The sequence below is a fragment of the Bufo gargarizans genome, unplaced genomic scaffold (genome assembly GCF_014858855.1).
Source record: "Bufo gargarizans isolate SCDJY-AF-19 unplaced genomic scaffold, ASM1485885v1 original_scaffold_1555_pilon, whole genome shotgun sequence".
Classification (NCBI taxonomy): domain Eukaryota; kingdom Metazoa; phylum Chordata; class Amphibia; order Anura; family Bufonidae; genus Bufo; species Bufo gargarizans.
The window spans coordinates 103,284-118,049 of NW_025334413.1; the positions used below are offsets into that span (position 1 = coordinate 103,284).

At 42.0% G+C, this 14,766-nt stretch overlaps 1 protein-coding gene across 1 annotated transcript in view; it reads right to left on the reverse strand.

Moving 5' to 3' along the window:
• Positions 1 to 714: 714 nt before the first annotated feature.
• The window catches only part of LOC122923392 (rap guanine nucleotide exchange factor 4-like), a 101,793-nt gene continuing 87,741 nt past the window's right edge, over positions 715 to 14,766 (reverse strand). The window contains exon 5 of the mRNA XM_044274189.1: positions 715 to 885. Coding sequence (XP_044130124.1) covers positions 715 to 885 — 171 coding nt within the window. The remainder of the gene's footprint in view (positions 886 to 14,766) is intronic.

Genomic DNA, 14,766 nt, shown 5'->3' on the forward strand with positions numbered 1-14,766 from the left:
TAAGCATCCAGCGGTGGGCGGGCTTAAAACACTTATCTCCTATCCATAAGTATTTGATCTGTGAATCATGAGAAGGGAGGTCCCATACCCCCCATGCAAATGGAGCAGCAAGTAACGGATGTCAGCTGCTGCTCTATTCATTCTCTATCGGAGATAACCAAGTATGGCCCTTTGTCAACTACACAATTTAGCAATGAAAGAAATCAATCATTTTGGTCAGACAAAATACAAAGAAAACTGCACAACATATAATTAGTTCTACCCAAAGGAAAAAAAATACTAGAGGCTGAATGTTCAGGTCTGTTTTTATGCTGCTTACTATACAATGTGATTCCCTGGCACCACTGACTGTCTGCCTGGGCAGCAAAAATATTTCAACCATACTGTATCCCAGTGACAAGTCACTCTTATTTTTACATGGAGGTCTGTTAATTATACACAGAGGAAGCTCGATGTGGCTTAAATAGCACAGAAAACATTTGCAGCCAAACTTCACTGCTACTATTCACAGCTCTCAGTAAGGCCGGAGGCTATATCCAGCTCACAAACAATAGGTTTGTATGAACTGAAACTTTATTGTATTCTCTTGATGGAGAAAATTACTTTTCCTTTCTATGTAACTAGATGAGAAACAAAGCCACTATTTATGAGTTATAAATAAGCATCAAACAACTCAGTGAATTTACCATATACAGTAAGGCGGTTTTCACATCTTCATCGGAGGCTCTTACAGGAGCCTACATCACAGGTTCTGTCACGTCTGATGGAAAGAACGGTGGAGACACCAGGAGGGAAACTTGGCACACCATAAGTCCATGGTGTCCATTGGGCGCCGTTGGTGGCCAATGTGTGATGGATCCTTCTTTGCATCTTTTCTGTGTATAGCTATGTAACAAAGATGGTATGATCCTTATGTACTGTAATAATAAACAAACTCAGTACGGTAGAAGGCCCCCCAGGACAATAAAACAGATTTATATACACCCCTACATCACCGTATTTTCTACAGGTCCATCTCACAACCTGTAGGCAATACATGTCCCATAGAACAATCTATAAAACTGTTAGAAATCAGAGGTGAGGAAGAATACAGAGGACACTGTCAGGGACCACCGCAAGGAAACTCAAAATCTGCTACCTATCCCATCTTCATCACATTGGAAAATAGGTCTAAGGCTACCCCTATTTGTTCACCAGAACCTGCTGCAAAGCAGGATGTAATTTGATGCTGGGATCTAGGTTACAGTTTTAGTGTAAGGCGGCAGAAAACAGGTGCGAACTCACAGGTACATACCTATAAGATGCCATGGGGTAGCAGGAGACAAGTACAAGCCAGAATCAAAGCCAGGAGAAATGGTAGGAGCCATATCAGTAGACAAAGGGTTAATCCATAAACAAGCTACAGAGTCTAAGCCAGTAACGTCAGTAGTAGTCAAATCTGAAGGCAAAGGATTACTTCAGAAATGCATCACAGGGTCTAAGTCAGGGCAATCAGTAGAACGGTAATCCATAGGCGAGGGGAAAGTGCAGAAACAAGCCAAGCTCAGTACACAAGAAGGCAAATTGAAAACGGAGCTCCAAACAGGAGCCAGAAATCAAAGACAGTCAATACCAGGCTTAATTCCCCCGACTGGCTCTGGGATTAGATGCCAAGCCAGGAACTTGATTAGCGCAGCGTCCAGGCTTACAGATAGGTCTTGACTGGTCAGCATATAATCCTCCTAGAATAGATGTGCATGGAATTTTGCTATGTAAGTTCCTGACAAATACAGCAGGTGTTGAAACATGGCATATTTTATTTTCCCTCAGAGGTGCTCTGTATAAAATCAGGTACAATACAGGCCCATAATAGGCGGCACATCTGTATGACACCCGATATAATAAGATGGAAAACTTTGAAAAATTAGCTGTAAGTTAAAATCTTGCCTACTAAATTTGCAGCTTTCTTCTTTGTAGTAATTTCGTTAGAATTAAAATAATGATTTCCCTTACAAATTGCTTTCTTACATATTAAGAAGTATATCCCAATTCTGCTCACACTGGCGTATTATGTCCAATTAGGTCATTTTTCAGAATCAAAATATTCAACTTGTCTTTCAAGTGCAAATATCAATGTCCTTCGGGAGTCATATAAGACTGGGCAGCATAGTACTAATGAGAGCTGCCATATTGATTGCTTTGTCCTAAAATCAGGAAGTAATACTATGCATAGCCACATAAAGAAATAACATACATATCTCACGGGCATGTATAAAAAAATAATGTGATGAAGCAGTATTTCCAGAAAATACATTAAAGAATTTAACTGCTAAATAACATCTAAAATGTTCGTGCTTTCAGCTTTAAAATGCAGGACTGATGAGCAGTGTTGGTTGTTTTGGCCATTTAGCACTGCCCAAATGCACATGTCTTACCTTCAAAGGGCCCGACTATTTAACTGCAGGTCCTGCAGTTTCTATTGTGCAAGCTACATGAGAAAAGCCTACTTACCCTCCACTTCCGGAAACCAGTCTTACCTACCTTCTCACACCTTAGTGGACTACAGGCAAGCCCTCACTACCTACCCTCCTCTATTAAAAATATGTACCTGAAATTAGTGGTTCACATCAAGTAGGCATGGTTCAGATAAAATTAGGGCTTTCTAGACAAAGGAAAATTTTATTGTATTGTATGTAAATAGATGTTTCCACAACTTACAAAAGAAATTAGTATATTTAATGCATATATGAAGTGTAATATATTGTTACTGTGACTGGCACAACAATAAGCACAGATCCATGTGCTATATCTATTCATGTCTTCAAATGGCAGCTTCAGATTTGCTTTCATTTATTGGTGGACCCTCACAAAGGCACTGAGGTAGTAAGAGCAGCTTCCTGAAAACTCATAGTTTTCGGACAGGAAGCCTTAAATTGGTAGAGGAAGCCCGACCTCTCCACCCCTAGAACCACTCCGGAGTAGCTTATCTATGGAGCCATCTATGACATTCCAAACACAAAGTGGTTTAACAGCTAACTATTCAGAAACAAAAGACAAGAAAACAAATTCTACATACCATCTGCCAAATAATTTACTCCTACACACAGGTTACCGTAATAAGTGCAATTTTCAGAATTAAAAATTGTCAAAAAAATATAGTCAACTACAACTTCTGCATTATGCATAATAAAGTGAAACTGTTAGGCCCCTTTCACGCGGGCGAGAATTCCGCGCGGGTGCAATGTGTGAGGTGAACGCATTGCACCCGCACTGAATCCGGACCCATTCACTTCAACGGGGCTGTTCAGATGAGTGGTGATTTTCACTCATCACTTGTGCGTTGCATGAAAATCGCAGCATGTTCTATATTATGCGTTTTTCACGCAAAGCAGGCCCCATAGAAATTAATGGGGATGCGTGAAAATCGCAAGCATCCGCAAGCAAGACGAGGGATGAGTTACCCGGGACCCCTTTTACTTTATTATTTTCCATTATAACATGGTTATAATGGAAAATAATAGCATTCTTTAATTCAGAATGCTAAGTAAAAGGTCCATTGTGGGGTTAAAAAAATAAAATAGAAAATATAACTCACCTCATCCACTTGATCGCGCAGCCGGGCTTGTCTTCTTTCTTCTTCTTGCAGGACCTGGCTGGAAAACGACCTTCGTTGACATCATCGCGCTCAGACGTTGGTGCCGGTCCTGTTGAATGAAGATAGAAGATTTCTAGCTTTATTCAGCAGGACCTGCGCTGACGTCACCGCGCTCACCATGTGGTGAGCACGATTACGTCAAAGGTCCTTTGGCAGGTCCAGAAAGAAGTAGAAAGAAGATGATGCCGGCTGCGTGAACAACAGGATGAGGAGAGTACATTTATTTTTTTTTATTTTTTTTTATTTTTTTTTAACCCCTAAAGCCACATTTTACTAAGCATTCTGTATTAGTGATGTACAAGTGATGCGTGAAAATCACTGCCCATCTAAACAGCCCCATTGAGGGGCCTTAATCTTTGGTACTTTTTCTGTAATCTCCATAGTTTCAGAGATATTTAAAGGCGCCCATACTGTAAAAGGCACCAGCAGACACATACAGTGCTGCCCAGAATTATTCATACCCCTGGCAAATTTTGACATAAAGTTACTTTTATTCAACCAGCAAGTAATTTTTTGACGGGAAATGACATAGTGGTCTCCCAAAAGATAATAAGACGATGTACAAGAGGCATTAGAGTAGAAAGAAAAAAAGAAAAAAAAAACATTTCTCAGCTTTTATTTACATTTGAGCAAAAAGTGTCCAGTCCAAAATTATTCATACCCTTCTCAATAATCAATAGAAAAGCCTTTATTGGCTATTACAGCAATCAAACGCTTCCTATAATTGCAGACCAGCTTTTTGCATGTCTCCCCAGGTATTTTTGCCCATTCATCTTTAGCAATGAGCTCCAAATCTTTCAGGTTGGAGGGTCTTCTTGCCATCACCCTGATCTTTAGCTCCCTCCACAGATTCTCAATTGGATTCAAGTCTGGACTCTGGCTGGGCCACTCCAAAACATTAATGTTGTTGTCTGCTAACCATTTCTTCACCACTTTTGCTGTGTGTTTTGGGTCATTGTCATGCTGAAGTGTCCACTGGTGCCCAAGGCCAAGTTTCTCTGCAGACTGCCTGATGTTGTCGTTGAGAATCCTCATGTATTGCTCTTTTTTTTTCATGGTGCCGTTTACAGTGATTAGGTTCCCTGGTCCATTGGATGAAAAATACCCCCAAAGCATTAGGTTCCTACCACCAAGTTTGACAGTGGGGATGGTGTTCTTTGGGTTGAAGGCTTCTCCTTTTTTACATCAAATGAAGGAAACATCATTGTGACCAAACTATTACATTTTTGTGTCATCTGACCATAACACAGACGACCAGAAGTCTTCTTCTTTGTCCAGATGATCTTTTGCAAAGGCCAAGAGAGTTTTTGTGTGCCTTAGGCTACTTTCACACTAGCGTTCGGGTTTCCGTTCGTGAGCTCCGTTTGAAGGAGCTCACGAGCGGACCCGAACGCAGCCGTCCAGCCCTGATGCAGTCTGAATGGAGGCGGATCCGCTCAGACTGCATCAGTCTGGCGGCGTTCAGCCTCCGCTCCGCTCGCCTCCGCACGGACAGGCGGACAGCTGAACGCTGCTTGCAGCGTTCGGGTGTCCGCCTGGCCGTTCGGAGGCGTGCGGATCCGTGCGGATCCGTCCAGACTTTCAATGTAAGTCAATGGGGACGGATCCGTTTGAAGATGCCACAATGTGGCTCAATCTTCAAGCGGATCCGTCCCCCATTGACTTTACATTGAAAGTCTGGACGGATTCGTCCCAGGCTATTTTCACACTTAGCTTTTTTTGCTAATATAATGCAGACGGATCCGTTCTGAACGGAGCCTCCGTCTGCATTATTATGAGCGGATCCGTTCAGAACGGATCCGCCCGAACGCTAGTGTGAAAGTAGCCTTATCTGGAGAAGTGGCGTCCTCCTTGGTCTGCATTGTGCAGTGTCCGTTGGATTGTCTGCCTTGAGACATTGCCACCAGCAGAGCCCAGATTCACCAGGATGGCCTTGGTGGTGATCCTTGGATTCTTTTTCACCTCTCTAACTATCCTCCTGGCCAGCACACGTGTCACTTTTGGCTTCCGACCACGTCCTCTGAGATTTTCCACAGTGCGGAACATCTTGCATTTTTTGCTCAAATGAAAATAAAAGCTGAGAAATGTTTTTTCCACAATAATGCCTCTTATACATTGTCTTATTATCTTTTGGGAGACACCTTTGTCATTTTCCGCCAAAAAATTACTTGCTGGTTGAATAAAAGTAACTTTAAGTCAAAATTTGCCTGGGGTATGAATAATTATGGGCAACACTGTATGTACGGTAACTACTGTACATAAAGGTTTCCCACACCGCAGTATTCCCCTGTGCCTTCAAGTCCATTTAAATGGGCAATGATCGGAAACAAGCATTTATAATTTACGTTGTTTCATGATCATTACCTACTTGTCTAGCTGCAATTACATGCCGCAATCATCAGGACTGTATGGGGATGAATGATCGTTACTAAAAACCTGGGTAAACTTGTGCCTGTAGTAAACTAAATTAGCTTTCTATATTCAATAAGCTTACTCACAAGATCAAATAGGCATGTTTGCAAACATTTGTGCACTCACCAAGATATACTGTCATCTTAGATGGATAAAGTCCAGGAGGCGGTCCTATCAGTGATTGACAGCCTTCCCTCTAAGACTGCATATACACAGATAGCTGTCAATCACTGATAGGACGCTTCCTTGACTTCAAAGCCCAGAATGAGCAGGAATTAAAATTTTACTGAATATTTTCCCATAAAACTATATATAAATCTGCTCAGCTCCTCCTGCTCTATAACATGCCCGCAGCTTACATTGCATTTTCATGGTTAGGGCTGCAGCTATCGATTATTTTAGTAATTAAGTATTCTACCGATTAATCCAAGGATTAATCGAGTACTCTAATAGTAAAAAAACAAATTAACCACCTCCGGACCGCCTAACGCAGATCTGCGGTCCGGAGGTGGCAGCGCTGCGCAGAGTCACGCATATACGCGTCATCTCGCGAGATGATCGGAAGGTAAGCGAGTGGATCTCCAGCCTGCCAGCGGCGATCGCTCGCTGGCAGGCTGGAGATGTGATTTTTTTTAACCCCTAACAGGTATATTAGATGCTGTTTTGATAACAGCGTCTAATATACCTTCTACCTGGTCCTCTGGTGGTCCCTTTTGTTTGGATCGACCACCAGAGGACACAGGTAGCTGTGCAAAGTAGCACCAAACACCACTACACCCCCCCCCCCCTGTCACTTATTAACCCCTTATCACTTCATATACACTCCCTGATCACCCCCCCCCCCCCCCCCCCCCCCGTCATTGATCACCCCCCTGTAAGGCTCCATTTAGACGTCCGTATGATTTTTATGGATCCACGGATACATGGATCGGATCCGCAAAACACGTACGGACGTCTGAATGGAGCCTTACAGGGGGGTGATCACGCATATAGACTTCCTGATTACTTCCCTGTCATTGATCACCCCCCTGTAAGGCTCCATTCAGACGTCCGTATGATTTTTACGGATCCATGGATACATGGATCGGATCCGCAAAACACGTACGGACGTCTGAATGGAGCCTTACAGGGGGGTGATCAATGACAGGGGGGTGATCACCCATATAGACTTCCTGATCACCCCCCTGTCATTGATCACCCCCTGTAAGGCTCCATTCAGACATTTTTTTGGGCCCAAGTTAGCGGAAATTGTTTGTTTGTTTTTTTCTTACTATGTCTCATATTCCACTAACTTGTGTCAAAAAATAAAATCTCACATGAACTCACCATACCGCTCACGGAATCCAGATGCGTAAAATTTTTTTGACATTTATATTCCAGACTTCTTCTCACGCTTTAGGGCCCCTAAAATGCCAGGGCAGTATAAATACCCCACATGTGACCCCATTTCGGAAAGAAGACACCCCAAGGTAATATTGAGTCCATAAAAGATCGAAATTTTTGTCCCAAGTTAGCGGAAAGGGAGACTTTGTGAGAAAATACAAAAAAAAAAAAAAATCAATTTCCGCTAACTTGTGCCCAAAAAAATAAATTCTAGGAACTCGCCATGCCCCTCACGCAATACCTTGGGGTGTCTTCTTTCCAAAATGGGGTCACATGTGGGGTATTTATACTGCCCTTGTATTTTAGGGGCCCGAAAGCGTGAGAAGAAGTCTGGAATATAAATGTCAAAAAAAAATTACGCATTTGGATTCCGTGAGCGGTATGGTGAGTTCATGTGAGATTTTATAAATTTATTATTTATAAAAAAAAATGGGAAAAGTTGTCTTTTGACGAGATATTTCTCTCACCCAGCATGGGTATATGTAAAATGACACCCCAAAATACATTCCCCAACTTCTCCTGAGTACGGCGAAACCACATGTGTGACACTTTTTTGCAGCCTAGGTGGGCAAAGGGGCACACATTCCGAAGAGCACCTTTCGGATTTCGCAGGCCATTTTTTACACATTTTGATTTCAAACTACTTTGCACACATTCGGGCCCCTAGAATGCCAGGGCAGTATGACTACCCCACAAGTGACCCCATTTTGGAAAGAAGACACTCCTAGAATATATTTTTTTTGTCACAAGTTAGCGGAAAATAATTATTTTTTTTTATTATTTTTTTTTCTAACAAAGTCTCATATTCCACTAACTTGTGACAAAAAATTACAAATTCTAGGAACTCGCCATGCCCCTCACGGAATATCTTGGGGTGTTTTCTTTCCAAAATGGGGTCACTTGTGGGGTAGTTATACTGCCCTGGCAATTTAGGGGCCCATATGCATGAGAAGTAGTTTGAAATCAAAATCTGTAAAAAAAAAATGGCCGGTGAAATCCTAAAGGTGCTCTTTGGAATGTGTGCCCCTTTGCCCACCTAGGCTGCAGAAAAGTGTCACACATCTGGTATCGCCGTACTCAGGAGAAGTTGGGCAATGTGTTTTGGGGTGTCATTTTACATATACCCATGCTGGGTGAGATAAATATCTTGGTCAAATGCCAACTTTGTATAAAAAAATGGGAAAAGTTGTCTTTTGCCAAGATATTTCTCTCACCCAGCATTGGTATATGTAAAATGACACCCCAAAATACATTCCCCAACTACTCCTGAGTACGGCGATACCACATGTGTGACACTTTTTTGCAGCCTAGGTGGGCAAAAGGGCACACATTCCAAAGTGCACCTTTCGGATTTCACCGGTCATTTTTTACAGATTTTGATTGCAAACTTCTTCTCACACATCTGGGCCCCTAGAATGCCAGGGCAGTATAACTACCCCACAAGTGACCCCATTTTGGAAAGAAGACACCCCAAGGTATTTTGTGATGGGCATAGTGAGTTCGAGGAAGTTTTTATTTTTTGTCACAAGTTAGTATAATATGAGACTTTGTAAGAAAAAAAAAAAATCATCATTTTCCGCTAACTTGTGACAAAAAATAAAAAAAGTTCTATGAACTCACCATGCCCATCAGTGAATACCTTAGGGTGTCTACTTTCCGAAATGGGGTCATTTGTGGGGTGTTTCTACTGTCTGGGCATTGTAGAACCTCAGGAAACATGACAGGTGCTCAGAAAGTCAGAGCTGCTTCAAAAAGCGGAAATTCACATTTTTGTACCATAGTTTGTAAACGCTATAACTTTTACCCAAACCATTTTTTTTTTGACCCAAACATTTTTTTTTTAATCAAAGACATGTAGAACAATAAATTTTTAATAGCGTTTATTTTGACATTTTCAATTTGATGCAACACTCCCAGAGGGAGAACAAAGAAGAACAATTCTTCATGACACACGCATTCACATTAGCAAGTTCATCGTCAGCATAGATCATGACCATAGAAGACAGCAATGCGACTAATACAGGGTTTTCCTGTCATCACTAAGAGGTATCCATGACTCGCTCAAACCACATACACACTCTCATACACACGTTGGGTGATACAGTCGCCACCGCCGATGACTCAAGTCGTACCCTCAGCCTGGACCCAAAGGCCCCAGATTTTATCGAATCGATCAGGCAGTCCTCTTGCCTCATATGCCAACTTATACATCTAAAGGTCCTTATTAATGAGGAGTACCCATTGGCTCACTGTAGGACACTTGGGCGGTTTCCAGTTCAGAAGTATATTTTTCCTCCCATAGAACATCAACAATCGTAACAATATTCTATTATATTTGGAGGGAGTAGCTTCCGAAACTATCCCTAGCATACAGATTATCGGGCTACAAATCCCTGGGAGCCCCAACATAGCATTAATAAAGTCACATATGCCCTTCCAATACGTCTTCATCACCGGGCAGAGCCACACCATATGGAAAAAAGAACCCCTAGCCTCTCCGCATCTATCGCAGCCTGGCGTCGGTATTTGCGGCATCTGATGAAGACGCAGTGGGGTCAAGTACACTCTATGCATCCATTTAGCTTGAATGAGCTGATCCCTAGCGCTTATAACCGATGTCCTCCACCTCAGACGCCACTCCTCCAAATGAGAGTCTTTCAACTCCGGGATATCTACAGCCCATTTAGCAAAGGACCGCTTAATAGGAGAATCTTGCATTTGGATAATTTCAGCATAAAAGGAAGAAATTGGTTTGTGTGGGAGTTTCCTCCTGGCTACTGATTCTAGTGGGCCGCACTCTAAATTTAGGGTCAGGGATTTAAACTGTTTCTCACAGGCATGTCTCAGTTGGAGGTAGCGGTAAAAGCTCGTCCGGGACAGCAGGAACTCAGTTCGTAGGGTCTCGAAAGAACGGAAGATCCCTTCATGAAACAGTTGTGTTAGATATTTAAGGCCCCTCCTAGGCCAGAATTCAAAATCTGAGAGGTGCAAGAGCTCCGGAAGGAGCTTGTTACGCCAAAGTGGAGTGTAAGGGGACCAGGTATCACCTGTCTGATTCTCAGTATGTATCTCCACAAATTTTACCCAAGCCTCGATAACTGTTACCATACTATCTGTGTAAATCCCAGTACCTGTGACCCTGCCCCCCCTATATACAAGATTAGCTAGAGCTTCATAGGACCCGGTCAGCGCCGCCTCTAATACCACCGCCGGGTTATTAGCATCCGCCCTAATCCACCAAGATGCATACATTAAACGCGTTGCTATATAATAAATATACATATCCGGAAGCTGCAGACCACCCTGTGCATAGGAGGCCTTCAGTGTCTTTCTCGCCAACCTTGGGGACTGATGATGCCACAAGAAACGGGACATGGTTCTATCTAAAGTGTCAAAATGGGAATTAGGAATCCTTACCAGAGCCGCTCTATATATATACAAAAGTTTGGGCAGCAACACCATCTTAACAATGTTGATTCTACCCACCAGGGTCAAAGGAAGGTTTTCCCAGGCCTCTAACTTACGCGTGACATATTCCATGGTGGGTCTCAAGTTCAATTGACAGAAGTGTCTAGGGTCCCTGTGAATATAGATCCCTAGATAGAGAAAGCTTTCTACTACTCTCAGGGGAGACACCGGGGAAATGTCCACAGCTTCGTCCACGTCAACTACGCATAAACTAGACTTGGCCCAGTTTACCCGCAACCCCGAGTATCCACCATATCCATTTACCACATCCAGGAGGGTCTCTAAGGAGGGGCCAGGGTTTGCCAAGTAAACTAGCAGGTCATCTGCGTGCAGTGACACCTTCTCCTGAATCCCTGCTATCATCGACCCTTCAATCAATGAACTATTGTTAATCAGTTGTGTTAAGGGTTCCATTATCAGGGCGAACAACAACGGGGAGAGAGGACACCCCTGTCTAGTGCCTCTATATAACCTGAAGGGACGGGAGATAGCTCCATTCACTCTAATCCGTGCTGTAGGTGCCTGATATAACAATTGGACCCACTTGATAAAGGAGGGAGGGAAATTTAGGCGGAACATTGTCTCCCAAATAAAGGGCCACTCTACCGAGTCAAAGGCCTTTTCATTGTCAAGGGATGCAAAGACTCTTGAACCCGCATTATCGTGTCTGACCTGCAAGTTTGTAAATAATCTCCTGAGGTTTATATCCGTTGTCTTACCGGGCATGAAACCGGATTGATCCGGGTCAATAATGGACAAGACTACCCCACCGAGACGCCTAGCTTTGGCTAAGATTTTTGCGTCCGTATTCAGCAGGGAAATTAGCCTGTACGATGCACACTGATCCGGCGGCTTGCCGGCTTTATGAATCACCACAATGGTCGCCTCCCCAAAGGAAGAAGGCAACTTCCCGGACTCATATGCATGATCAAAAAGTCTAAGTAGGCGTGCAGATTGCAAAGTAACATCCAACCAGTACCATTCAATCGGGAAGCCGTCCGGACCAGGTGACTTCCCAGGCGCCATGTCCTCGATTGCTGCCCTAATTTCCCCTTCATCAATAGATCTCCCTAAATACTTACTATCGGCCGCAGCTAAAGGCGTAAGTGGGATGGATTGAAGGAATGAACGGATCTCACCTGGAGAAGAGATGGATTTAGAACTGTATAAGTCCGTATAAAACTGAACAAATTGTTCACAAATATCTCCCGGCCGATATACCTTCAAGCCATCCCCACAGGTATTGTGCGGAACAGCCGTCTGTGGCACCTCAGTTCTAGCCAGGAAAGCTAAGGCACTCCCATTTTTGTCTCCATCTGCAAAGACTAGGCGTCTCTGGAATAGCAACTTCTTCTGGGTGTACTCTGTGAGATGCAAGTTAAGCTTCCTCTGTGCTTTGTCCCATAGACTACGGGTCACATCATTAGGTTCTGTAATATAAGCCTGTTCTTTCCCTACCACCTCCTCCTCTAATTTAAGTCTAGTGGCATTCAATTCTTTCCTATAAGATGCAATTGCCTGGATCAAAGTACCACGCAACACAACTTTAACCCCTTAGGGACACAGCCTTTTTACACCTTAGGACCAGGCCATTTTTTGCAAATCTGACCAGTGTCACTTTAAGTGATGATAACTTTAAAACGCTTTGACTTATCCAGGCCATTCTGAGATTGTTTTTTCGTCACATATTGTACTTCATGACACTGGTAAAATAAAGTAAAAAAAAATATTTTTTTTGCATAAAAAAAAATTTCAAATTTACCAAAAATTGGGAAAAATTAGCAAATTTCAAAGTTTCAGTTTCTCTACTTCTGTAATACATAGTAATACCCCTAAAAATTGTGATGACTTTACATTCCCCATATGTCTACTTCATGTTTGAATTATTTTGGGAATGATATTTTATTTTTTGGGGATGTTACAAGGCTTAGAAGTTTAGAAGCAAATCTTGAAATTTTTCAGAAATTTACAAAAACCCAATTTTTAGGGACCACTACAGCTCTGAAGTCACTTTGCGAGGCTTACATAATAGAAACCACCCAAAAATGACCCCATTCTATAAACTACACCCCTCAAGGTATTCAAAACTGATTTTACAAACTTTGTTAACCCTTTAGGTGTTGCACAAGAGTTATTGGCAAATGGGGATGAAATTTGAGAATTTCATTTTATTGCCTAATTTTCCATTTTAACCCATTTTTTCCACTAACAAAGCAAGGGTTAACAGCCAAACAAGACTGTATCTTTATTGCCCTGACTCTGCCGTTTACAGAAACACCCCATATGTGGCCGTAAACTACTGTACGGCCACACAGCGGGGCGTAGAGTGAAAGGTGCGCCGTTTGGTTTTTGGAAGGCAGGTTTTGCTGGACTGGTTTTTTGACACCATGTCCCATTTGAAGCCCCCTGATGCACCCCTAGAGTAGAAACTCCATAAAAGTGACCCCATCTAAGAAACTACACCCCTCAAGGTATACAAAACTGATTTTACAAACTTTGTTAACCCTTTAGGTGTTGCACAAGATTTAATGGAAAATAGAGATACAATTTCAAAATTTCACTTTTTTGGCAGATTTTCCATTTTAATATTTTTTTTCCAGTTACAAAGCAAGGGTTAACAGCCAAACAAAACTCATTATTTATGGCCCTGATTCTGTAGTTTACAGAAACACCTCATATGTGGTCGTAAACCGCTGTACGGTCACACGGCAGGGCGCAGAAGGAAAGGAATGCCATACGGTTTTTGGAAGGCAGATTTTGCTGGACTGGTTTTTTTGACACCATGTCCCATTTGAAGCCCCCTGATGCACCCCTAGAGTAGAAACTCCAAAAAGTGACCCCATTTTAGAAACTACGGGATAGGGTGGCAGTTTTGTTGGTACAAGTTTAGGGTACATATGATTTTTGGTTGCTCTATATTACACTTTTTGTGCGGCAAGGTAACAAGAAATTGCTTTTTTGGCACCGTTTTTTTTTTTGTTATTTACACCATTCATCTGACAGGTTAGATCATGTGGTAATTTTATAGAGCAGGTTGTCACGGACGCGGTGATACCCAATATGTATACAATTTTTTTTATTTATGTACGTTTTACACAATAATTTCATTTTTAAAACAAAAAAATGTTTTAGTGTCTCCATAGTCTAAGAGCCATAGTTTTTTCAATTTTTGGGCGATTATCTTAAGTAGGGTCTCATTTTTTGTGGGATGAGATGACGGTTTGATTGGCACTATTTTGGGGTGCACATGACTTTTTGATTGCTTGCTATTACACTTTTTGTGACGGAAGATGACAAAAAATGGCTTTTTTTACACCGTTTTTATTTTTATTTTTTTACGGTGGTCATCTGAGGGGTTAGGTCATGTGATATTTTTATAGAGCCGGTCAATACGGACGCGGCGATACCTAATATGTATACTTTTTTTTATTTATGTAAGTTTTACACAATGATTTCATTTTTGAAACAAAAGAAATCATGTTTTAGTGTTTCCATAGTCTAAGAGCCATAACTTTTTCAGTTTTTGGGCGATTATCTTGGGTAGGGTATGATTTTTGCGGGATGAGATAACGGTTTGATTGTTACAATTTTGGCGTAGATGCGACTTTTTTGATCACTTTTATTACCTTTTTTGGGAAGTAAGGTGGGCAAAATTCCAATTTCATCATAGTTTTTAATTTTTTATTTTTATGGCGTTCACCGTTCGGGTAAAGTAACATTACCGTTTTATAGATCAGGTCGTTACGGACGCGGCGATACCAAACATGTGTAGGGAATTTTATTTTTTTCATTTTTAATCAGTGATAAATGTGTTTTTTGATTTTTACTTTATTTTCACTTTTTTCACTTTTTTTTTGACCCAGACCCAC